Raw genomic sequence first — 24299 nt, 5'->3', positions numbered from 1 at the left:
GGGATTTCTCTGATGGAACTGGCTGGTTCTGAGGGGTGGGACGGGGATTTCTCTGATGGAACTGGCTGGTTCTGAGGGGTGGGACAGGGATTTCTTTAGTGAACTGGCTGGTTCTGAAGGGTGGGATGGGTATTTCCATGAAGCACAAAGGCAGTGGCAAACTCAAAGCTTTAGGGCTTCACTGTCTGATTCCCTTCAGCAGCAAACTCCTGGTTTTGAGCAGTCTAAACTGAATTTTTTTATGGGGAAGGACCATCTCAGACAAATATCATAAACCCCATAGAATCACAGACTGCTTTGGGTTGGAAGGAACCTTAAAGATTATCCAGTTCCAACCCCCTGCCATGGAGGAATGTGGAGATCACGTTGGATTCCAGAGTTCTGCATGTTTTAAATAATAACAAAACATTAGTATTTTTCCAGATTCTGGGTGGAATAAAATCTTTCGATAAATTTAAGCTCAATATTAATTTTCTCTTACTATTAGTATTGCAAAACTCATCTCTGGAAAAGAAATTATTAATCTGAATTTAAAAATCCATTAGAAAAAGTGAACCTGAGAAAATTGAGTGATTTCCCTCTGCAGGACAGTTCACTAGAACACACAGCTGTGTGTTATTTTGCTTGACCTCAAAGCTGTTGTAGCTACCTCACAGCCTAGGGAACAACTGCCTGTATAGGTAACAGCAGTAATGAACTGGGTGTAAATCCAGGGTACAGTAATTCCTTAGGAAAAGTATCCTTGTGCTGGTCCATTCTACACGGGATGGACTTGATGCTGCTCTTCATATAATCAGTGATAAAACTGCAAGTTAAATTGGGAGTAGGAAAAGATAAATTGTTTTTAAATAGCTTGCCTTCAGAAGCAGAATCTGCTTTCCCAAGGTAGCTGTGAATGTTATTTGACCTATTACACCTTTGTAATTTTATATATGAGGAAAAAAAAACTCAGTATAAGGGGAAAAACAGTTCTAGGTTGCAAGGATCTCATTTGATTTAAGAAAAGACTGTCTTGTTAGTCTTGGCTCAATTGGCAGGTCAGAAGAGATGGAATGAGCCTTGTTGACACCTGCGTGGTTGAGTAGTGTGAGAGCAGCAGGAATGTCCAGGATCGTGGGCATCTCTTACTGTATGGCTTTTTTTGCCTTGCTAGTGGATTGCTGGGATGGTCCTGATGGGGAGCCAGTGGTGCACCATGGCTACACTCTGACTTCCAAAATCCTGTTCCGGGACGTGGCCGAAACCATCAACAGATACGCCTTTGTCAAGAATGAGTAAGTGCAGAGCCAGGGCTGAGCTGCACCTGCTTTCTGTGGTTCATCCTGTGTGGGAACCTACAGCCAGCACCAGGCAGGGCATGTGTTCCTTTAAACACAGGGGGGCTGGTTCTGTTCCCTTTTATTGTTCAGCTGCACAAGCTCTTCCCATCAAATTAGACCTTTTGTGCACTGTAAACTCAGGTTGTGAACAGTCTGACACTTGAATATCTTTCAGCTGAACTTCCCACTCATATCCACAGCAAAATTCTCCTTCAAAATCAATACTGTGATGTTCTCTACCTACAGAAAGTACTTTATTTCAGCAGGAAAATTGGAAAGCTGTCACATGTGTGGTGTGAGGAAATGCTGAGATGTGGGATAGTGTTCTGAGCCTGTTTCATTTGCCATGGTGCTATGTAACAGCTTATTATGGACTTTAATCATATATATATACAGTCTGAAATCATGAGTGGGGGTAGAGGATTCTGAGGAGTTTAGAGAGAATAAAGGGAAAATGCCTCTTTTTCTTCGTTAAAACAAAAAAAAGGGAAATGTGACCCAGTGATGGGGTTGTGGGGGAAAAACAAACCAACTAACCATGCCCCAAAGTTTGACATTACTGATGAGAAATAGGAGGTGGTAATTTGAAAAGTGAAGGAGGTGGTTCTTCATTTTTTATGGAGTTGGCATATGGGGTTCCTTGCCAAGGTTTGTGGGGCTGCCAAGAGTTTAGAACACAATGGGGCAAATCTGTGGGAGAAATAGGCTGTTCCATCCATAGCTGGTGTGGTGAGTGTACAGGTGTTCTCTCTCCACACACAGTTCTGACAGTGCCTGGGGTTTTGTTCCCAGGTTTCCAGTGATCCTGTCCATTGAAAACCACTGCAGTATTCAACAGCAAAAGAAGATTGCTCAGTACTTGAAGGAGATATTTGGTGACAGGCTGGACTTGTCATCTGTGAGCACTGGAGACCCCAGACAGCTTCCCAGCCCTCAGAGTCTGAGAGGGAAAATCCTGGTGAAGGTAACTTGCTGCTGGCAGCATGTTCAGAATGCAACAAAAATCAGTGTGATATTTATTGTAGATTTTGGTTTTGCAGAACCAGTTCATATCCTTTTAGTATCTGGACACTATCCTGCAGTCCTCCCTTGGACAGAGTATTTTGGGGTAATATAAAAATGCAAATGTCTTGCCTTTCCCCTCGCCCTGCTCTGAGCAGTAGTTCATGGAATGAGCCTGTTTTCAGGGCTCCTCAGCTGTGTTTGTGGCAGAAGAGCCCTTTGGAAGGAGCTGGAGGAGGCTCTGGAGCACTGGAGTTGGTGCTGTGGGGAGGATCAGTCCTTTGAGCCTCTCACTATAAATGGATTTGCTCTCAAAGGATTTCAAAGACCAAGATGGGAAGAATAAGAAAGAAGCTCAAGGCAGACTTTGGAGAGGATGATTAATAGACTTGTGGCTTATTAGATTGTCTAATTTACTTTGGCACATGGGGGCAATTACTCTGCTGTGAGCTCTCAAGATACTATTCCTCCCCCTCTCTGCTCAGTGTCAGTTTGGCCCCAGGGATTCACAATTCCAGTTTGGGGTTAGTTTGACCATATTTCAGTGTGTAGTACTGAGCTGACCCTGAACTGGAAATCCTCGGAGTGCTGAGCTGTGACTCTGAATGTCACTGCCTCGGTTTGCTGGGGTAACTCTGGTTAATGAACTGTGCAAGCAGGGAGGGCTGGTGTTCCAGGGATCCAGGTGGAGTGGTGTGGAATGTCAGTCATGCTACAAACCCAGCAAACCTGGCCTGAAATACCGTCAGTGCACCAAAGGCAGGACAGTTTTGGTGCTCTGCTGTTCTTACCTGAACTTCTGAGCTGGTTTTCCAGGCCCATTTGGGATTGTAGTTTCAGTGGGATCCTTCAGCTCTCTGTGCTGAAGCCCTGGGGGTCAGTACAGACTGGAGGGGAGCTGAGCTGTTTTCAGAATGAGAAATTCTGTTTCAAGCATCACAGTATCTTTGCACAAAACTCTGCCTCCTATGTCCTGCTCAATTTAAGAAGCCTTATTGGAAAAGATAAAATGAGATTTAGGAATCAGTATCTTGTTGAGAAGCAAGCCAATTTCTCATCTTTTTGCTATTATTTTTGTTCTTTTTATACATTTTCCTTTGAAAGACAGTATTGATTCATTAGCCAAACAATTTTAAGCAGTGGTGTAATTTTCATCTTGCTAGTGTATACAAAGAGTGATTCTAATAACAGTTCCAGTAACAAACTCTTCCAGAAATACTTAAAATATTGGCTGTGATAATCTGGGTCCTTGAACCAGTTTGCATGAGACTCTGAGAATGATTTCTAAATGCTGGTCTCAATTTACATAAGAAATAGTTGAGGAATGGGCAGTTTTGGTCTTTGCACTAAATACCACTGACCACAGGTGCATTTATTGTGCATGGTTTTGCCTTGTTTCAGGGGAAGAAGTTGCCCTGCAGCCTGGGAGCAGACGCTGAGGAAGGAGAGGTTTCAGAAGAGGACAGTGCTGATGAAATCGAGGATGACTGCAAGTTAAAGGCCTGCTATGTATGTGCACACAGTCAGTGCCCAGCTCTGCATTTCCTTCATGCACTGTCCCTGTCCTATTTCCAGTCCTCAGCAGATTAGAGTCTTGAATTTCTAAGGGTTTGATTCCTAGGTCAGGTTCATGCTGTTCTATAGGATCCATTTTTAAGTGCCTTATATAAGAGAGTGCTTTGAGTCTGTATAGTCTGAGTGTTGTTAACAGGAATTCCTTCCTTACCTTATTGTTTGGAGCAGGAACCTAATGATTAGTTTGCCTGATATGTTGAAGGAAGTGTGTAAGTGCATTACCTGAGAATTCCTGCTCTTCTGAAAGAGAAGGTCAGGCTTGTGAAACTTGTGAAACCAAGAGTGGCTCAGGGCCGGGTCCCGGGGACTGTACTTTGGGGGGCAGTGTGAGCTGTGTCAGGGGGGCTGGAGAGGAAAGGAAAAGGGAAATGGCACTAAAAACCACCAGCAGAAAAGGCAGGGTTATGCAGGAAGCCTTTTCTTGCACAGAGAGAGGAAGTGTTGGGAGCACCGTGAGACTGAAGTGCGTGTGACGCTCCCTCGGGCTGTCCCACTGTGAGGGGCAGAACCATCCACTTTAACTGGGTTCCTTGGATGCCTTTCAGAGTAATGGTGCAACTGAGCACCAGGTGGAATCTTTCATAAGGACAAAACTGGAATCTCTGTTAAAAGAATCCCAAATCAGGGACAAGGAAGATCCTGACAGCTTCACTGTGAGGGCCCTGCTGAAGGCGACGCACCAGAGTCTCAACGTTAACCTGAAGCAGGTACGTGGGGCTCCCCTTCACCTCCTCTGCTCAACATTAGACAGTGCCATGTGTTGCACACTATTGCAGATGAGAAAGCTGGAAACTTAGGAACAGCTTCTGAGGGCTGGTTTGATCCAAAATGAAACCTTGGAACTATTTCAGGAAAATATCTAAGGAGAGAATTCATCTGGTTCAATGTGGAGAGTATGTTGGTTCAGTGTGTTCTAATCTGGTTTATTCCTTGCAAAACTTGGAACACACTAATTCAGTAAGTACTGATATTGCAGGTGTGTGTCAAGCAGTTTGGTTTGTGCCTGGGTTATTGGGGAAAGATCCCTTTTCTGTCACCTTAGTCCTGTCACGATGGGCCACAGTGACTGCAAGCACTTCTGCCTGTAACACTGGTGGCTGTTTTCTACAGCACTAAACCACAGGACTGTGCTTTTCCTGCCCTGAGCAAGGTTCTGGTTTTTTATAACTGATTTTTCAGAGTGCTCTACATAAGAATGGTACATTTCTTTGCACTTTTGACATCCAACTAGTCTTGTAAAACAGTAAAATGCATCAGAATTTTGAGTATATCAAGAGTTACTACCTTGAGTCCGTGGTGACCACACTTTCACCTTACCCATCACTGGATGCAAATCCCAGTGATGTTAATGCAGAGTTTTCTGGGGAGATGTGCCTGCTCTGACCAGTGGAGTCGTAAAGGTCGAGTACATGTAACTCTGCTTTTTCCACTCTGGGGCCTTAAGTATTTCCTGCCAATCTCTCTCCAAAGCTGGACCTGTGAGACTCCCCTGAACCCAGGCTTGGGTAAACATCATGCTGGTTTGGTGACTCTGTAACTTGTTGGCTGGCTGTGTGTGCTGGTGGTGTGAGGCTCTGTTCTGGTAGTTCCTGTGTGATTGATGAATCAGAAGGGGATCCGTTGGGATATTTTCCGTTGGGATTTTTTACTGGTCATTTTCCTTTACTTCATTACTGATCTGCCTTTCATTTCCCCAAAGATTTGCTATTAAAAAAATAAAATTCTGCTGAAGTTTCTTTCTCCGTCTTACAGAGAATTCCAGCCTGAGCTGGAACAAATCTGTGAGCGGAGCCGCAGGGGTTATCAACTCTCCTGGACCCGAATGAACCCTGCAGTGCCCAGACTGCTCTGATAGCCAGAAGTGAATCCAGCTCAGCACTGAACAGGGGATAGCTGGAGCTCATAGAACTTGTGAAATGCTGGGGGAATATTCTTCAGCTTTGTTTTGCTCTTCAGAAGATGAAGGGCTGTGTTTTCTGACAGAAAAAGCGAGATGCTGCCAGGAGTTATCCAGCTGATGTCTGGGGGCATGGCTGGGAATGTGAAACTCAGACTCCAGGCTGCCTGTGAAAAGTCCATTCTTATCTGTTGAGAGATTATTTCCCCCCCCTTTTCCTTTGTGGCTGTTTTCAAGAGCACTCAAACGTGGTTTGTTGTTGCTCGCCTGGTTTTGCTGGACTGCTTTTTCTACCTGGGTTGTTGTTGTCTTGAGTGTTAACATGAATATTTTATTCTTTACTGTTAGAGGAATCTAAGCCATCAAGTACATAAAGAAATTAGAAAGGTCCTGCAATGAGATTTTGGGTTTCAATTTGTGTTCACAGATCAGACTTTAACTCCCTTTTATTCTCTCACGTGCAATCACTGTACTCCTCTAATAGTGAATGAGGCTGACATAGGAAAAACTTGTATTATATTGAAATGATGCCTTTTAGAGACTGGAGCAGATTCCTTAAGAGATTTCTGAAGGTATTTAGTTACACTTTTTATTGCACTTTCTCTGCACAGAACCTGGACACAAAAGAGGGTGGAAAAAAGTCTCACGGTCGATCATTAATGGGCAACTTCGGTAAACACAAGGTGAGTAAAGTGAGAGGCTCTGTGTGCTGTGCTGGGCCTGGGGCATTCCAGAGACCCTGGGAATGTTTTACTGTTTGAGAAGAGGTGGGTCTGGGGGCAGTAAGGGAAACCTGTGTGATTACACTTAGGGTCTTCACCTCTGTTCAGGGGCATATGAACTGCCAGCAGGATGGAGAACCTTTAAAAAGAATAAAAAGAATCTTGTGTGACTAAAAGATCATCTTTACTAGTGAGGTGGAGTTGCTGATTTTCTGATTGAAATTGCAGCAGCAGAAGAGCAACACAGACTAATGTCTTGGCATATTCTTGTTTTCCACACAGCTGACAATGCCTGGCTCACTCAGGGCCCAGCTTTGCCTGTCCCACCCTGGGCAGTGCCAACCAGGATGTGCTGGCACTGTCTGTGCCTGCTCAGGGGGCTGCTGTGACCAAGTGCTGCCTCTGGGCTCCTGCTCTGCACAAACGTGTCTTTGCTGATCTCCTCCTGGCTTTGCTTATCCCATTTGTGTTTGTGGAGCTGCCAGCTCACACTCCCTGCTCCGCTGCCCTTCGCTGGGGCAAGAGCTGGTGGAGTCCAGATGAGTGGGAGGTCTCATTTTACAGCTGGGCAGAGCAGCCATCAAAAGGGACGGTGCTCCCATGTGTCCTCCCATTCCCATGTCCTGTCATCCACCTCCCCTATTCCCACATTCCCACAGTGCCTCAAGGCCTGGATTTATATCCTCAATGTGAACTGATCCAGCTGAAAGCTTCCTTCCTCCTGGAGTCAATCAGCAGATAGAAAGTCAGTAAATGAGCAGAGGGGCATGTGGCAGGTCTGCAGCCCCCTCTGCCCCCAGCTTACCAGATGCTGGTGTTCCTGGTCCATGCCATCCATGGTGAGAGCTGCACCAAGCAGGGAACACGCTCTGGGACTGAGAATCTGAGCAGTGGTTTAGGAAAAACAACAATTAAGAAATGTTTCATAGAACTTAATCGGCCACCAGTCTATCTGCTCTGAAGGCAGCTAGGAGCCATCAAAAAATACCTAAGCAGGCAGTCTCAGGGCTCATATTTACCCTGCAGTTCCAAGCTCCCATCAGTTTAAGGTGCTCAGATGCCCTTCAGCACCTTTGGCTCAGTGCACGTTACTCGGGGGGTGTGGAGGTCTGGAAGTACCTGTTGTGCCTGACAGTGGACACTTCACATCACCCCCTGTGCTCCCTGCTGGCCAGACAAGTGTGTGGAATGGGATGTCACAGGCAAAAGTCAGCCACTGAAATCTGCTGGTTATGCTGAGGGCTGGAAAGTATGTCAATAATTTAATTACTTCAGCTAGTTATTCTAATGGATACAGCATGGTAGAAAGCCCATTCATTTCATCTCTGCTGAAAGAATAAGGATAGATATAGATTTTTTTTTTTTAAATAGTGATTGTATTGTAGACTGAGGCAACAAGGACCTCCAGTGCCTTTCCAGCTGAAGGGGAAGACAGGTTCCTATTGATATTTTTGCAGATACAGAATTATCCACCCAGCAATATTGACATGTCGTGTTTTCAGGCAGCTCTTGTGCCAAGTGGATAAACTCTTTAAATTGCCAGTGGAGGGACAAAGACACTAAAGCTGGAAATTTGTGAAAGTTAACTGCAGGGAACACCCTCAGTGCAGGCCTTCGGATTCCAAAACTGAACCATGCAAATGATTTCCATTGTAATCAACTTTATGTCAGCACTAAACACAGCAAACTAAATTATATTCAGTATTGGGGTATCACAACAGGAGGAAAGAAATCTGTGCTCAGTGAGCCATATGAGTAAAAGGATAAGGAGCTCTCAGTTATATTGTTAATTACCTCATGATGAAAAGGGAATTAAATTACTCTCACAAGAAGCTGTGGTTACTGTTACCAGAACTATAACGTTGTTGAAATTGGAAACTATTAAATCCTGGGTGCTTATGAAAAAAATGGTGATTTTTAGGTTTTAATCTTTTTATCAAAGCTGTTTTCTTTACTGCACAACTGTAACAATATAGAATAACTTCAGTGTTTGTATGTGGCTGAAAAGGGAGCGGAAAGATGATGTTTGAAAATTCTGCCCCATCCATTAGGATTGCAGCAGGAGCAGTGCCCAGGGTCCTGGAGCAGGGGAGCACCCTTGTGCTGGTACCAGGAGGGAGTGGAGAGGGAGCATAGCACACAGTGGGTTGGGACAGGCTGAGCACTGGCACAAATAATTTCCTTAGGCCTGGCTCTGCTCACCAGCAGCTAAACCTGCTCCATGGCTGCAGGGCTGGATCCTGGCTGTGGGAGGGAGGGAGATCAGGGCACGGGTGCTCTGTGCTGGCTTTCCTTCATGGAACCCTTGGACTAGCAGCAGGGCTTCTGCTGTCAGAGCCCCTGGGTCACTCGGTGTCTGGGCAGGACACTGGTCCTGAGCTGCAGCCCTGCAGCTCCCCCACCTCCCTGAGCTCAACCACAGCAATGAGGATTTCTGGAGCCACCCCAGGGACTGACCCAGCCCTGCTTGATTCTTCCCCACAGAAAGCTGCCAAGGCAGCAGCCAAACACCCCAGTGCATCAGATGAGGACGAGAGCCAGCAGAACCCTCCTGGGAGGGAACCAGGGCATCCCCACAGGTGAGCTGGGAATCCCCACAGTTGTGCAGCTCAGGTGAAGCCAGAGGCTTGTTCGCTGCCATCCACAATTCCATGGCATTGCCTCGGTGAAGTCTGTGCCCGAGAGCACACGTATGACACGTGTGTCACATATGACACAGCTGGGGGGTGTTTTGATTGCGTTGGTTGTCACAGATTGCAAACAGCAATTACCCTTAAAGTGAAGTGTGGCTGCAACACTGTGCTGATGGAAAGGTGCCAAGCCCCATTTTGCCTGCTGTGAACAGTGCTCAGAGCAAACAGTGCAGGTTCAATTGGGTGCATCCCAGCCTGGGCAGCTGCACTGCATGGGAGAGTGTAAAGGAAAAGCAATCACAACAGTGCCACTGAGAATGCATTTGCTGTCATGGAAATGCTCCTTGGTTTTGTCTGGGAGAGCCATGGTGCAGCTATTTCATGATGTTTTAAATGAAAATTTTGTGTGTAGTGAGACTGTGGAGGTGCAGGGGAACATCATCCCAGAGCTCTCTCTGAGGAGGTTTGCTGCACACAGCTCCCTGCTCACACTTGGTTGTTTCCTTACTGATGAAAAGAACAGAAAGGGAGATTGAAGAGAACAGAAAGGGGGATTGAAATATGCCTTAAATACTGAAATCTGCTGTTTTTCTGTACGTGCTCCCCTCAGACTGGCCCGCCGGAGGAAGACGGTGAAGCTGTGCCGGGCTCTGTCTGACCTCGTGGTTTACACCAACTCTGTGGCTGCCCAGGACATCGTGGATGATGGTACAGGGGCTGCACAGGGCCTGCACAGGCCTTGGTCACCTGGGAGAGGGAAAGGGCTGAGTGCTGCTGTTAGTGGGTCACAGGGACTAGAGCAGAACCAGAGCCCAGCTGGGCACTCCTTCCCCAGCAGTGAATGCTTTGGTCACACTGCCAGCAGTAGATTTCTCTGTAGATTCTCCAGAGTGGTCATGTCTGGAGTTCTGCAGGAGAAAAGGCCCCAGCAATCAGCTGAAGCTCTTGCTTGGTTTGGCTTTCAAGTGTGAAAACTTGAGGGTAGAACATAAGACCCTCCTGGAAGGGGAAGCTGGTGCCCTTCAGTTACACAAGGTGCATGATTTGGGTAACACAGGACAATCTATCCTTGTAACTCTGGAGTAAACCTCACGTTTCCCTGGATTAACACCAGTGTAGTGAGGTCTGTGCTCAGCCCCACGTGGGATTGCTGTGTCACCTGTTTGTTGTCTGACCATGACACAGGGTCCACAGGGAATGTGCTGTCGTTCAGTGAGACCAGAGCCCACCAGGCCGTGCAGCAGAAGGCTGAGCAGTTCATGCTTTACAACCAGAAGCAGCTGAGCAGGGTCTATCCCTCAGCCTACAGGATCGACTCCAGCAACTTCAACCCCGTCCCTTACTGGAACGTTGGGTGCCAGCTGGGTACGTGTGCCAGGAAAACCTTGCTTCCCGTTTCTTGTGCATGTGCTGAGGAATATTATCCTGATCAATGACACCTGACTTTTCTCCTTCAGTGGCCCTGAACTACCAGTCTGAGGGACGTGTGATGCAGTTAAATGAAGCAAAATTCAGGGTAAATGGCAACTGTGGTTATGTCCTCAAACCTCAGCAGATGTGCAAAGGTAATGTCCTGCCGTATAGTTATTACTGTAACTGTCAGGCCTTTCACAGAGTGTCTTCACAGTGATGTTTGGAAGGCATAAGAAAGGAAAGCAAACCCAAAAATAGAATCTTTCATGTTTCCATGCATTCATAGAAGAGAGTTTCAAAATTAATGGCAGCTGCCCCATACTCTGTTTGTTACTTCTGACTGAACTCTGGCTCTGTATGTGCATCTTGGGGTGATACTTATTCTGTGGATCTCTTTCCTTACCCTTCTCATTCTTCCCATCTTTTAGGCACATTCAACCCCTACTCTGCTGATCCACTTCCTGCCAGTCCTAAAAAGCAGCTTATTCTGAAAATCATCAGTGGACAGCAGCTCCCCAAGCCTCCTGACTCGATGTTAGGGGACCGAGGAGAGGTGAGAGACTGATCACGAGAGCTCCTGCAGTGACAGGGCAGCACATGGCCCAAAAACTTTCTCCTTATTTAAATACACCTGTAAAGTTCAGATATTATCAAGCTTTTGGTCACTAGATACTACATTTTCCCCCAGTCTGTATCCTACACATGTTGCTTAAGAACCAGTTTTTTTGTATTAAGGGTGACTTTACTGGTCTGCAAATCAGTCATAGATGGCCATAGCTCTGGAGACTACAAACCATACATCAGCTTGGACTTCATGAAACCATTTCCCATGATAGTGCTGCCAGAAAATTTGTGTCAATCGAAGAGTTTTGAATTCTCATGTGAATTTAAATCAACTCTTTGCATGAATTTGTTAAAAGTTGACCTTCACCTGTATCATTAGCTTGCTTTTAAAATATTTTGTTTTTAACAAATAGATAATAGATCCCTTTGTTGAGGTGGAAATCATTGGGTTACCTGTTGACTGCTGTAAAGATCAGACCAGGGTGGTGGACGACAATGGTAAGATAATCTAAGTGATTTCTTCTTCTTAGAGTAAAATATAAAGTAATTATAAATGATACAGAGTCTGTTATTACTTTCTAAATGACAAAGCTTCTTATCTGGGGAAATCAAATGATTATGTTTTAACAAATTAATTCTGCTTTATAGATAGAATTTCTGGTGTGGGGAGACAGCCAAGCTAGAGCTGAAGGGAAGGGCTCTTCACCTCATTGTCTTTCTCCTGGATTGTTCTTAAATCTCCTCTATGCAGAAGTTCAAATATCTATCTGTACATCTCAGTTCTGCAGGACAACACCTTGCTGTGATATCCCTGCCAGTTGCTCAGGCAGAACCATTTTGTTTTTAAAGCAGTCTAAGAGACAAATCTCACATTTAATGACTGACATGATGGAGATCAAGAGTGCCCAGATCTAGATGAGCAAAGAGTAATTTGTGTTGCAGCTTCTTTCCTCTTGCTATTCATCGTGAAAATTGAGGATATCACTTGCTCTGGACTGGTTTCCCAAGCTCTGTGTGCTGTTTGTTTCACAGGGTTCAATCCTGTGTGGGAGGAAACTCTCACCTTTACCATCCACATGCCCGAAATAGCCTTGGTGCGATTCCTCGTCTGGGACCACGATCCCATCGGGAGGGACTTCGTGGGGCAGAGAACTGTGGCCTTCAGCAGCCTTGTGCCTGGTGAGTCCCACTGCTTCTCCCTGAGCTGGGAATCCAGCTGAGGAACAAACAGCTTGGGCCTAAAGATGGGGTTACCAGCATGAGGTGATACATGCTCGTATCTCTGTGAATTCTTGGACAGCTCTCCTGTTATCTTAGGGTGGGTTATTCACCAACACTTGAAGGAGTTTGGTCATCTGTGCTTTTGGAAATTACTACTGGTGTCTTTTATAACTTTGATGCAATTTGTACTGGGGTTTTGGAGAAACCTGTGGGAACATAAGGAGTTTACTGAAGGTGGCTTACGGTACATACATCCCTTCTACAGACAGTCATTGCCAGGTGTGCACAGAATGCAAACTGCTGGTTCTTTGGGGTTATTTGTGTGCAAACATTTCTGTTTCTGTTTCACCAGGCTATCGCCACGTGTATTTAGAAGGACTGACAGAAGCATCCATATTTGTTCATATAATCATTAATGAGACCTATGGAAAGGTGGGTATAGCTGGAAATGTACATCTTCCCTCTGCTAAAAATGGTTTTAAATACAGCACAGAACCTCACAGGATCTGTGTTGGAGGGCTCAGGAGGCAGAAGGATGAGGCTCAGAGTGGTGGGGGATCCTTGCAGGAGATCAGCAGGGAACCCACAACATACTACTCTTAGTGCTCACATACTTAGATGTTCTTGCTGTCAGCACCTACTAATTAGCATGTCTGCATACAGGAAGCACATTTCTTGAGTGTGTTGAACTGATTTTGTTTTAGAAGTAAATCTTGAGAACTGTAATTGCACCAGAACATGGTCTTTGACAAGCTATTTTTAGCAGCCAATTTAATTAATTTAAATTAACCTAATTTAATTTTAGGTTTCAGTGCATACATTTTGCTTTTCTGCTAATTTTGAACCATTTTTAAAATGAAAGTAAAAGCACTGTGGTTTTTGCCTGCATTTTGCTTCTGCTGCCTTTCTGAGCTGTTTACAGGCAGTCATTGGAGATAAACAGCACAAAGGAACTATGGCTATGTTCAGCAGGGTGCTGAAGTAAAACAGCACTTTTCCAGTGATTTAGGAAGCAAAGATGAACAGGGAAAAAAGCACAACCAAAAACCTGACCTTTATGAAGAGTGTATGTTGCAGAGATTGGCCCTCAGTCTATGTCCCTTCTGAGAGAGGATGCAAAGAATGTCATGACAAACAGGTTGTGCAGCACCTAAGGAAAGCTCAGAGGAACAGAGATTTAAAAAAATACCATTAAGACCCAGGGCTGAGATTTGGTGTATTCCAGATCCTCACTGAAATCCATACCTTTATCCTCCCTGATCCCATTAGACCAGTGAACAGGATCACAGCTTGGATACATCTGCAGTGTATACCCAGATGTGTGCACGTCTGGGGGCATCTGTGAAACCACATCCAGCTCTGGTGATGGTTTGCAGGAGTGTTTGGCTGCTGCTCTTGGCTGATGTGCTCTTCAAAGGAGAAATATGTTCAATAAAACCAGTAGAGAGCAGCTGCAGAGGGAAGGCAAGAGAAGGAGGGGGGAGACTCACTGGGATTTGATCTCTATCACTTAGTCTGCTCATCTAATGCTTGCCTGGGTGATGGGCAATGATATTATTGTTTCTAGTAAGCTGAATGCATGTTTGCATCCATGTGAGTGAGGAGATCTGGCCAAGTTTCTGGGAGACACTTACGTTAGACTAATAGTTTTTTAAATGCTTTGCTGTGTATTAACCTTATTTGCTTGTGTAGCAGTCTTGAGAACATGAGCCAAATGGATTTGCATTTTTTTTGCCTTTCAGTGGAGCCCTTTAATCCTCAACCCCAGTTACACAATATTGCACTTTCTAGGAGCCACCAAGGTAGAGCTCACGAGCATGTCCTTTGCACTTTGGGCACAGCTTTTCAGTGCTTCCCAGTCGCATGATCTGCAGCTGCCAAACTTGCATCATTCTCCATCCAGGCTCTGAGACATCTGGGTATTGCTTTGGCGAAGGCCATGCCTAGAAAACTCCCTGTTAGTGTGCAGCCTGTCACTGCAGACACTTCTCACAGCCTTGGAGCAAACCTCTGCTCTGACTGTGGCAGGCTGCCATCCTAATGAGGAGAAACACAGACATGCATGAATCCGTGGAGACCTGAGCTGAGAGCTCCTCGCTCAGAGCGGTTGTGAGTGGCTTGGTGTGGATTTTTGCTTTGCTGAGTTCTGATCTTTGTCTCCATCGTTCACAAACGCTCTGGAAGCAGCTCTTTCCCTCGTACTCATCCTAACTGAGTCTAAGCTCAGCCCAAACCGTGGCTCTCCTTGTCCTTTCAGAGCAAGCAGCTGATAGGGCTGCGGGGGCTGTTCAACAAGAACCCCAAGCAGGGCTGTGCCGAGGCCGGCGGGAACTACGTGCGCAAGAGATCCCTGGGCGAGCGGCTGCTGAGGCGCACGGCCAGCGCGCCCGCCAAGGGCAGGAAGAAGAGCAAGATGGGCTTCCTGGAGGCTGCTGAGATGAGGGACAGTGCATCTGAACCCACAGACCTGAAGGACAAGGAAGGGGTCGTTCGGCGCCCGAAACGGAGTCTGCAGGCGCGTCCTGCTTCCATGCCCGTGGACAAGTACCTGCTGGTGGGACTGCCCTGCCCGCCTGAGGATGCTGCCCAGGATGCCACGGGGAAGGAAAACACCTCTGGTAAGATGCTTCCAAAAGTACTTCTGATACAGTGAGTTGAAATAGCCTGTTGAAAAGATTAGCCTCTGTGTGAGTAGTTTTATTCAGCTCAAACCAGAGTTACTGCACAGAGTTACGTGGGCTGAAGTGGGTAGGATTTTATCAGCTCCTTAAATAAGTGGCACCCTGGAAAGCTGTCTGCCCTGCAAACTGGGCAGATGAATTACAGTAATTCCTGGAAGTGCTCTTATAAGGACACTTGCCAAATTTCTGTGTAATTTAAGAACCAACCTTCCATTGCACTTTATCAGTTCCTGGTTTCCTGCTCTCCATTTACTTGTGGAGACAGAGCTGCTGGCAGGGGGGGGTTCCTCTCCCTGTTTCTCAGGAGGAAGAGCTGCATGCAACATATGTTTTTGGTGATAGTGTCCCTAAAGACTTTCAAACAGATGTAAAAGGGGTAAAAGTAGGTCAAACTTTGTATCCAACAGGCTTGATATTTGGCTCTTACCCTAGGTCACTGACTGATCAATTTATATGGCAAATATGTGTTAGGATAAAATCTGGGTCTTATGTAATTGATACACAATACAATTTCACTCTGAAAATAGCTGTAAAACACACAGTTTTCTCAGTGTGTTCAGCAGTAATAGTCTGGTTTGAAATCTAGGATAGACCCTGGTTTTGAAATCCAGTTATTCCCATGACTGCAGTAAAGTTAGTGTGTTGGACCTGCCTAATATTTGATTTGCTGGAAAACTTAAATAGTCTAGGGAGCTTTGAGTACAATGGCTTTGATTCATTAGACCTGCTGTCTCCACCCTGAGCTGGTCCCTCGTCTGGGGTGTCAGTACTGCTTTTTGGGGCTGGTTTTGGTTTATTTGGGAAGAGCGTGTGCACTTCCAGAGGCTGTCCCCAGATCCTCACATTTGGGCTGGCCCCAGCTTTGAGGGATAGTCCCAGGGGATAGGTGGAGCAGCACAGCCAGCACCACTGTCTCTCTGCCCTGGTGAGAGGCAGAGAGCACCCTGAGAGCCTCTCTTGGCCAGGGGGTGACAGAAATGCTGCTCTACTCCAAATCATTTCAGCTGCAGAGCAGCCACTTCCAGCAGCTGCAGGAGCCACTGCAATATAACTACCTGGCCCTGACAGGACGTGGTGATCAGCCACCTTTGTGCTGCTGGCCCCACATTAGTGGCTTTGAAGGAGCAGCTAATCTGCACAGCACTTGTAAAAGAAGCTCCTCAGGAGGAACAGTGAGCAAAGTCAACCCAGGGCTTTCTCTACCACCGTGAGAAGAAACTGTAGGCAGGAAAAAGGATGTTCTAGTACAGGCAGATAACTGAAATGCTGTGGTTTAAATTGAAAGATCCTCTAGGTAAGCCTGTGAGGATGATACAGCTCAGCCATTCCTTGCAACAGATGCAATAATTTCTTAGGCATCTCTTCCTCAAGGTGCTCCAGACAAAGACACAAGAAACACTAGAAGCCTGTCACAGGGGATGAATCCTGCCCCTTCTAACTGTGAGAGAGATGGATCCTGTCCTTTAGAGTCTGCAAAAGGCTTGCTCCTTAACCCTGTTGAAGAGGCTGTCTCACAGAGACCTGTCCTGCTAAAATGCTGTGGCTGAGCATATCTCTACTGCTCCACTGAAATTGTGCCAAGAGGACAGTGTGCTATCCATTTTCTCCTACATTCTTTGTAGAAAAAGTAAATCTACAAATCAAAGAAATGTGCATCTCTTCAATCCTAGTCTGGGAGCACTGGAAAGCTTGGGAAGTTTTCAGATTTTGGAGATGGGCATTTAATGCCACGTTGACTAGAAGCAGTTCCTACTCCATTGAGGGGGCTCAGTCACTGTCAGTGGATGATTCTCCCCTTGCTGCTTCCAAGGGTACCCGATGTCTAGCAAACATTAAACCCAGCATATACTAAACCAAGCTTCTCCTATAGTCCCTGCTTAATTAAATCTCCAAAGCAGTGAGTCATGGAGCTCAGATTTGGCACATAAAGATGAGTAAGAGGATTTGGTGGAGAAAACATCTAATGTGTGTTTTTTAAGGAATTCAACCCCTTGCTCTTGTGAATGCAGCATGCTGGTGGAATATCAAAATGAAATCCTTAAACTGTAACACTTTGCAATAACCACATGCCTGGAGTCCATCTACTTGATGCTTTTTACTCAGCTTGAAGCATGCATCTTGTTTCCAAGTGTTGTGTGTTTTAACAGAGCTGTTTTGTTCTGTCTTTATTGCCACGCTTCTTTGTAGTACAAATCTGACTAGGAACACAGCTGAAGGTAATGCCACGTGCAAGCCATGCTATGGTACCTCATTAACATTACTTACAACGAATATTACATCACCTGCCTGATGTAATAGACATTTTCCAGGAAGTTTCAATGAAGTGCTTGCAGTTGTATTTTTCCATTTGTTCATATCACTCAGATAATTTGTACTAAACCTGCACAACTCCATGATTAAGTTCTGTCACAACTGTACCTAATTTTGCGTGCTCCATTTGTCTGTCTGAGGACAAAAGAGTTGTTGATAGACAGAACAGAGTCTTGTATGCAACTAATATGTTTCTTCTTTAATTTAGCCAACAGTGATGACAATACAAATGAGAAGGAAACAAACTTGAAAGAATCTGTTTTTCCATGTTCGGAGCAAACGGCAAATACTTCAAATTTGGGATCTCAATGCAAGAAGGAGAATGACCAGAAGGATTCTACAGCTGACTCTTTGCTACCACCTCCTCAGGAGCAACCTGAACACTTAGTTTTTGCAAGTGGTGCAACTGAAACAAATCACCTCTTGGACTGTCAGGAAAATAATCTTTCTGGTGAAACTGTCCCACCAATGCAGGACTCTGAGCTTTGCACAGGAAAACCACAAGACAAAAACTGTGTGGACAATAAAGAGGAAGATGACACAAAGGGATCTGATGAGGGGAAAGTCACTCTGGTGGGGGCTTCTTTTTCTCAAAAAGCAGATATGGAGAATCACAAATCTGACCTCAAGAAAAGCACTGCAGCACCTCTTTCTTTGACTGACATTCCTTCTCCCCCTGGCTCTGACAGCCCTGACTTGCACTCCACGCTGGCCCTGCAGGACAGTGACATTTCTCGCCTCATAGATGAGGTTTCTCTGGCTACTGAGAGCGAGCTGGACAGCACTGTGTCTGCTCTCATCGGGCAGGTGGATGTCACAGGGGACCAAACACACCTCACCGCCGTCTCAAGCCACGGCAGCAGCAGCCAGACCTTTGGTGTGGTGGCTGCACACCCACAGGGCTTTACTGTGGGTCTAAGCAGCCCCTGTAAGCACAACTTCCCTCCCACAAAATCCACCAAATCCCCTTTATTCTCCACTCCAAATACCACCACGTTCTCCAGCCCAGAGACCGCAGAGTATTCCATGTACACAACTATCCAGGGGGCAACTCCAGCTTCTGAATGTAAGACCCACAGGCAATTAGTTTCCATGAAAAAATTAAATAGTCTAGAAAGTAACTTGTCTGGCTCTCCATGTTCTTCACCTCTTTCTTTGCTAAATGCAAATCCCGAAAGAAATTGTGGAACAAAATCTGGACTGAGCTGGGAAGGCCCTGGGTCTGCCAGTTCTTTTGCTTCCAATAACCTCATCTTTGAGGAGGCCCTGTTTGACCCTGTCCCTGGTCAGAACTCAGACAGCAGCAGCCTCGTGGAAGTCGATGGGGACTCCCAGGATCTCCTGGTAACTGCCTGCGAGTACAAAAGGGAGGACATGAGCCAGCTGGCTTCTCCTTTGAGACTGAGGCAGAAGCAGGACACTGGGCACGGTGGTGAGAGGACCTCTGGGAGCAGCACGACTGTTGGGCTCTGTGCTGCTGCCCACGCCTGCTCGGGCACCCTCAGGACTGCAGGGAGCCAGCTCCCTTTTCCCACGTGTGCAAATTCCGGGGGTTCGTGTGCCCATCGCTCCCATGAGCAGCCCAGTGTAACGTGTGAGGGGTCCCAGCTCAGGGCAGCCCCCTCGCTGCTCCCGAGCGCTCTGCCTTTCCCCCCTCACCCGGCCATCCAGCAGAGCAGCCCCTGCAAGTCCAAGAGTCTGGGAGACCTGACATCGGAGGACATCTCCTGCAACTTCGAGAGTAAGTACCAGTACATCAGCAGGAGCTTCGTCTCCTCGGGCATGCGGGACAAGAAGCTGGCTGCCATGAGGGGCCTGCGGCCGCGCTCGGCCGACGCCCTGACGGAGCAGCTGCGCAAGCTGCTGTGCCCGGAGCAGGAGGAGCCCCGGCACTGCCCCGGGCAGCCGGAGCACGACTGCCCCCGGGCCCTGGTCAGGAAACTGTCCTCGCGGAGCCAGAGCCGCGTGCGGAACATCGCCAGCCGTGCCCGGGAGAGGCAGGAGGCCGGCAGGCACAAACCCCCCGGCACGGGCGCCGTGGCCGGGGTGGTGCTGAGGAACAGGCCCTCGGCGTCCCCACACGTGGCCAACAGGCACTCCACGGGCTCCTACATCGCCAGGTACCTCGGCAGCTTCCCCGGGGAACCCGTGGAGGGCCGGGGCGTCCCCGAGGGCTCGTGCTCGGCCCTGCACCTCGGCTGCACAGACCGGTTCTACCAGCACGACTCCGTGGAGCCCAGCCCCGAGGACCAGCCCGAGATCTACTTCCTGCTCAGGCTGTAGGTTGGAGCCATGTACATCCTCGGAGTTTACAAACTGCTTCACTGAAATGAAGGATTTGTAGCGAGAAACTCTGTTTGGAGGGTTTAAATTATTTAGAGATGCAATTTCACACTGGTGATTGGGCCACGATTTAACGTGCCCTTTCCTGTCGGAGCTGATGTAAATAGAACCACGTTCCATCCTGAGGGATGCGCTGCTTTGATCCCTGAGCGATGAGGTCTGGGGGCTGTGCATGCAGGGAGTGTTTGTAGCATTCTGTGTCTGTGATGCTGACACCTGACACTGCAGCGAGTGCAATGGCATTGTGTCCCTCCTGTCCTGTCCTCCTGGCTGGAAAACACTTCTGGTGATCCCTTTTGGCCTTTTGTGCAGATCCTACGGAGCGCTGTGGTGTCAGGAACGGGGCATGGCCTTGGGCTGGGTACAGGGCTGGGGCTCGGCCCTTCATCAGCATCCCTTGTTCCTGCCTGCTGTTGTTGACTGTACATGTTTTCATGTATGGACTGTGATTGCACAGCAAATGATTTGTAGAGCTAGGGTTTGTCCAAATCTGTGAGTCTTGTGGAGATTTGTCTTCTGCCTGCTCTGTGGAGTATGACAACAGTTGTCTTCCTCTTTGCTCACCGTGTTGAATGCTGGTTTTGGGACAGAGTGGAATGTGGAAGTAATTCTGCATTAATGAATGAAAACACTTAATTTCTGCGTATTTTATGTATTTTTGCTGTTGGGTGTGTGTGTAGCTTTGGTGCAGTAGCCGATCCATTTCCTGTATATTTGTAATTTTATTGCTAAATTGTCGATGGTCAGGGGGATGTTTAAAGCTGACGTGGGAGAGGGACTATTTCGACTGCTCACCTTTTTCTGTGAAGGCTGAAAATGAATGAGGTGAAGGAATCTCAGACACCTGAAGCTTCCCTGTAGGGAACAACATAGCTTTATTTTGGTTTTAAGATATTCTTTGCCTTTGCTGTAAGTTTTTCTGATATGTAAAAGATGTACCTTTTACCTCTTTCTTTTGTAATGCAGAGTATTATTATTCTTGAAAACGTCATTAAAATAGATTTTTAAGCACTTGTTTACATGTTTTCTGAAGCTGTAGCAAGAAGATTTATGCTTTAACTAGCAGTAGTTAGTGACTGCAGACATCTGTCTGGGCAGGAACTTGCAGTAGGATTTCAGAAAGGGAAGAATTCAGTTATTACACGTGACGGTTCTTAGCTGGAGATTGACAGCTGAGCTCTCACCTCCTTTCTGGATCAGAAGCCTCATTTGAGCAGGTCTGACTGTTCCATTCAGGGTCTCACACAGGCTGTTTTATCACCTGGGAGAGAGCAGTGGATCTTCTTAAATAACAAGCATTTTTCCATGGAGGAACAGGACCAGATACTTGATGAAGCCCTTAAGCTTTGAACCTGCGTTTCTCCCTCAGTACCTGTGGTGCAGTTTGGAAGGTGTGACTGAAGCCTTGGAGAAGTGCCTTGTAAATAAACAAAGGATAAGATTTCCATCACAGGAGATGAAAAAACTTGAAGGTTGTTACTAGTTTTAATTGGAATTAATTTAGAAACGTTGTATGGTGCTTGCAGGAGGTCAGAATAGATTAGTGTGGTGGTGTTTTATCACTTAATCTCTTACAGTGTCCCCTTAATTCCGGAAGTTACTCCAGATGGGGACAGTTCTTTGTGTGACAGTGGAATTTGGCTGATGAAACAGGGCAGGTTTCTGTAGTGCAGCCTCAAGCCAAAGGCAGGTCAGGCTCAGTGATTTTTCCTGCCTCACTGGACTTAGCTGGATTTTTTTTTTTTATCCCTGTCTCACTGAAACTCAGACTCCATTTGGTTTGCACATGATTGTTTTGGTGGTGTGGCACTGGGATGTGCCAAGACCTTCTCCCCTGTGGGAGCTCTGAGCCCAGAGGAACTCGAGTCAGAGGATTCAGGGTGTTCAAAGGTCTTGTGGTGACCCCTCACAGGTGAGAAGGCAGAGGGTGCTGGTGTCAGCTGCCACTGATCTCCTGAGGGCACTCTGGGGGCCTGGGCATGGAGAACTGGTGAGGAAGACACTTTTTGTATCTGCAAAGGTGGTGATACAACAGAAGTTTTCAGTCTGCAGAACTTGAATTTCAGTATGTGTTTAGTAATGAATTTGGACCTTAAATATGTGTCTTAGCACCTGAGGAATGCAGGAGATCCCAGGTGTGGTGGACAGGAGCACAGGAATCCCTGTCTGAGCAGCCCTCTGCATAGGGCAGCTGGGGGAGGGGGGGTGTTCTGAAGACTGGAAGCAAACATGGTGTATGGAATGTTTGAACTGGAGAGGGGTCCAAGCCCGAGTCAGAGACATTGTCTCTTGCTTCTCTATCCACAGTTATAAAAGAACAAAGATTAGCTGTAAACATCAAGCACTACTCAATGGTATTATTTTGTACCTATAAAAGATAGGGATTAAATTTAGTATTTTCTATTAAAGCAAGTGCCCCGGGTCTCTACACGATAATCATCTGACCATCTCCCTCTTAATTTGCTAGAAATGGAGAGCACTGACCCTCTGAAAGGAAGAACCTGAGGCCCAGAGGAGCTGAGTCCATGCTGCCCTGGCAGAATAGGCAGGTGAAGGTTCGTGGGGCTGTTCCTGTGCCTGCTGTTAAATATGTGCTTCAGGTCTTCACACAGTTAGGAATTGTTCAGGCAAAGATGCTTGAAACCTCAAAATTTCAGTTTCTTTTCCAGATGAGAGTCTGTATAAACAATAATTTATCCTTTGCTCAAAACTCTCTGTATTGCTCTGAATCTGGAACTGACAAATAGTAGGAACGTAGGGCAAGGACAAAAGGAACAGAAAGTTAAAGACACCATTTATCTGGTCAACTTGTACTTTTCTGTGTGCTAAGGGGGAGGTTAAGATGAATTGGAGATGGGCAGATGTCACTCTCCATTGGTGTAAACCCATTATTTTAAGAGAGATTTACTGCATTCTGTACCAGGCTATATTTTCAATTCCAATGGATTTAATTGCTATTATCACTTATATCATATGTATCAATAGATATCAATATATCATGTTTCCTCAGTTTTTAGTTTAATGAACAAGCTTCATTTTCTTTCCTGGAATGGAAGGGATATAAACAAGTTTACCTGCTGCCAATCCAGCTGCTCCAGTGGGGATGATCCTGCCATGAAGATGTCCTGGGATACCTGAAGCCCCTGCTGATCCTCCTGTACCCCCAGGTGATGTGCTGTTCCTGGTGAGTACTGGTGCCCCAGCCCAGAGCTGTGGGAGGGGGTTGTGCACTGTGTGTGTCACTCCAGCCAGGGCTGTCTGTGTCCCCGGGTTTGTGCTGCAGGGATGAGTGTGGGCTCAGATCTCACCCAAGCTGAGATGCTCTATAAGCAGTGCTGGGCAGCAGTAGGAATGGGAGAGTTTGGGAAAGCTGGGAATGCCCCCTTCCCCAGCCTGGATCATAACCTGGGGGGACACTGGAGTCAGAAATGAAGCACTTTCTGAACTCGGTCCTTAAGCCCCCGTGAACATCTGGGCCACAGATCACCAGGAGCACTGCACAGAGCCAGGAGTTCAGACACATGGGTGGAACAGACCAGCACTCTGCACTTCAGACATTTATAGGACCATTTGTTTCTTAGTCCTTTCCCCAGATTAATTAAATTGTGTATGAACAAGGCTGCAGCTTGTTGAAAATCCATCTAGGATGGGTTTGGGACTGTTTTGGTGCAGAGTCTGCACCACAGCAGAACAAGCAGTTATTTTTGCCTAGTAAAGGCTGGTGGCTCACAGCCTGGGTTAGCAGGCCTAGATTGCTTTGCTAATTTATGAAAGAAGGCATAAATTGAGCTGTTCAAGGATCTGCAGAGAAGAGGTAATAGCAGCAAAACTGAGATTGGAATATTATTTTAAAGAAATTACATATTTTTTAATTCAAGAGCTGTAAGAGTCTCTGATTACCTTTATATGATTGCTTACTGGAATACCTGCTGCCCCTGCTTTTAACAGTGATACCAACTACTCCTGGTGTTGGGGATCCATTCCACATTCCTCACTCCTGGCAGAGGAGCCCAGGTTCTGGTGCTTTGCTCAGAGGGCTTCCTTCGTGAGCTTCCCATTCTCTTCTTAAATGAGATGAGGTTATAAAAGAAAAGAATGTTTCATGAAACAACAGCTCAGAGTTCCCTCCCAAGCATGTTGGGTTGGTTTTGTTCTTGGACTGATACTCGTTTGGATTTGTTTTGATAAGATTTTGATGCTGCTTCTGAGACAGAAAGAAATGAAAATGAGCAGAGCCTGGCTGGCCTGGTTGAGGTGGAATTTTGTGTGTGTAGAAAACCAGGGCAGTGGAAATGTCATCTTTAGTGTGTGAATTTAGTCTCTGGAGGGCTGGTACCTGAGGAACTCCACAAGCCTCTCTGCAGGTGAGTCCCACGGATCCCCTGCCTGCCCCTGTACTTTGGTTCCATGTGTGTGTGTGCAGTGAAGACACAGGGGAAGGGAATGGTGAAAAGGGAGTTGGAGACTCTGAATGGCCTGAATTTCCTCTGGCTGCATGGCTGACCACTTGCAAATAAACAGAAATCCCATTTTTCCTGGTGTGTGCATTTGAAAGCAACGTGAGCTTCCACTTCAGACTCTATGACAATAGTTCCTTCATGTTCAAACCAGGGAGGTTT

The 24299-nt window shown here is 46.5% G+C and overlaps 1 protein-coding gene across 1 annotated transcript in view; it reads left to right on the top strand.

Annotated features, from left to right (window-relative positions):
- Nucleotides 1-20177, top strand: part of PLCH1 (phospholipase C eta 1) — a 50968-nt gene extending 30791 nt beyond the window's left edge. The window contains exons 7-22 of the mRNA XM_029962311.1: nt 1154-1274; nt 2112-2283; nt 3723-3830; nt 4442-4603; nt 6405-6476; nt 9000-9094; nt 9759-9856; nt 10334-10513; nt 10606-10713; nt 10990-11114; nt 11539-11623; nt 12158-12304; nt 12699-12778; nt 14089-14148; nt 14604-14964; nt 17546-20177. Of these exons, the coding sequence (XP_029818171.1) occupies nt 1154-1274; nt 2112-2283; nt 3723-3830; nt 4442-4603; nt 6405-6476; nt 9000-9094; nt 9759-9856; nt 10334-10513; nt 10606-10713; nt 10990-11114; nt 11539-11623; nt 12158-12304; nt 12699-12778; nt 14089-14148; nt 14604-14964; nt 17546-19620 (4049 nt within the window). The 3' untranslated portion in view covers nt 19621-20177. The remainder of the gene's footprint in view (nt 1-1153; nt 1275-2111; nt 2284-3722; nt 3831-4441; nt 4604-6404; nt 6477-8999; nt 9095-9758; nt 9857-10333; nt 10514-10605; nt 10714-10989; nt 11115-11538; nt 11624-12157; nt 12305-12698; nt 12779-14088; nt 14149-14603; nt 14965-17545) is intronic.
- Nucleotides 20178-24299: the final 4122 nt, after the last annotated feature.

This window comes from Manacus vitellinus, unplaced genomic scaffold, assembly GCF_001715985.3.
Source record: "Manacus vitellinus isolate BGI_N305 unplaced genomic scaffold, ASM171598v3 scaffold_45_pilon, whole genome shotgun sequence".
Classification (NCBI taxonomy): Eukaryota; Metazoa; Chordata; class Aves; order Passeriformes; family Pipridae; genus Manacus; species Manacus vitellinus.
The sequence above is the reverse complement of the archived record's forward strand: the minus strand, read 5'-3'. Positions and strand labels throughout refer to the sequence as shown.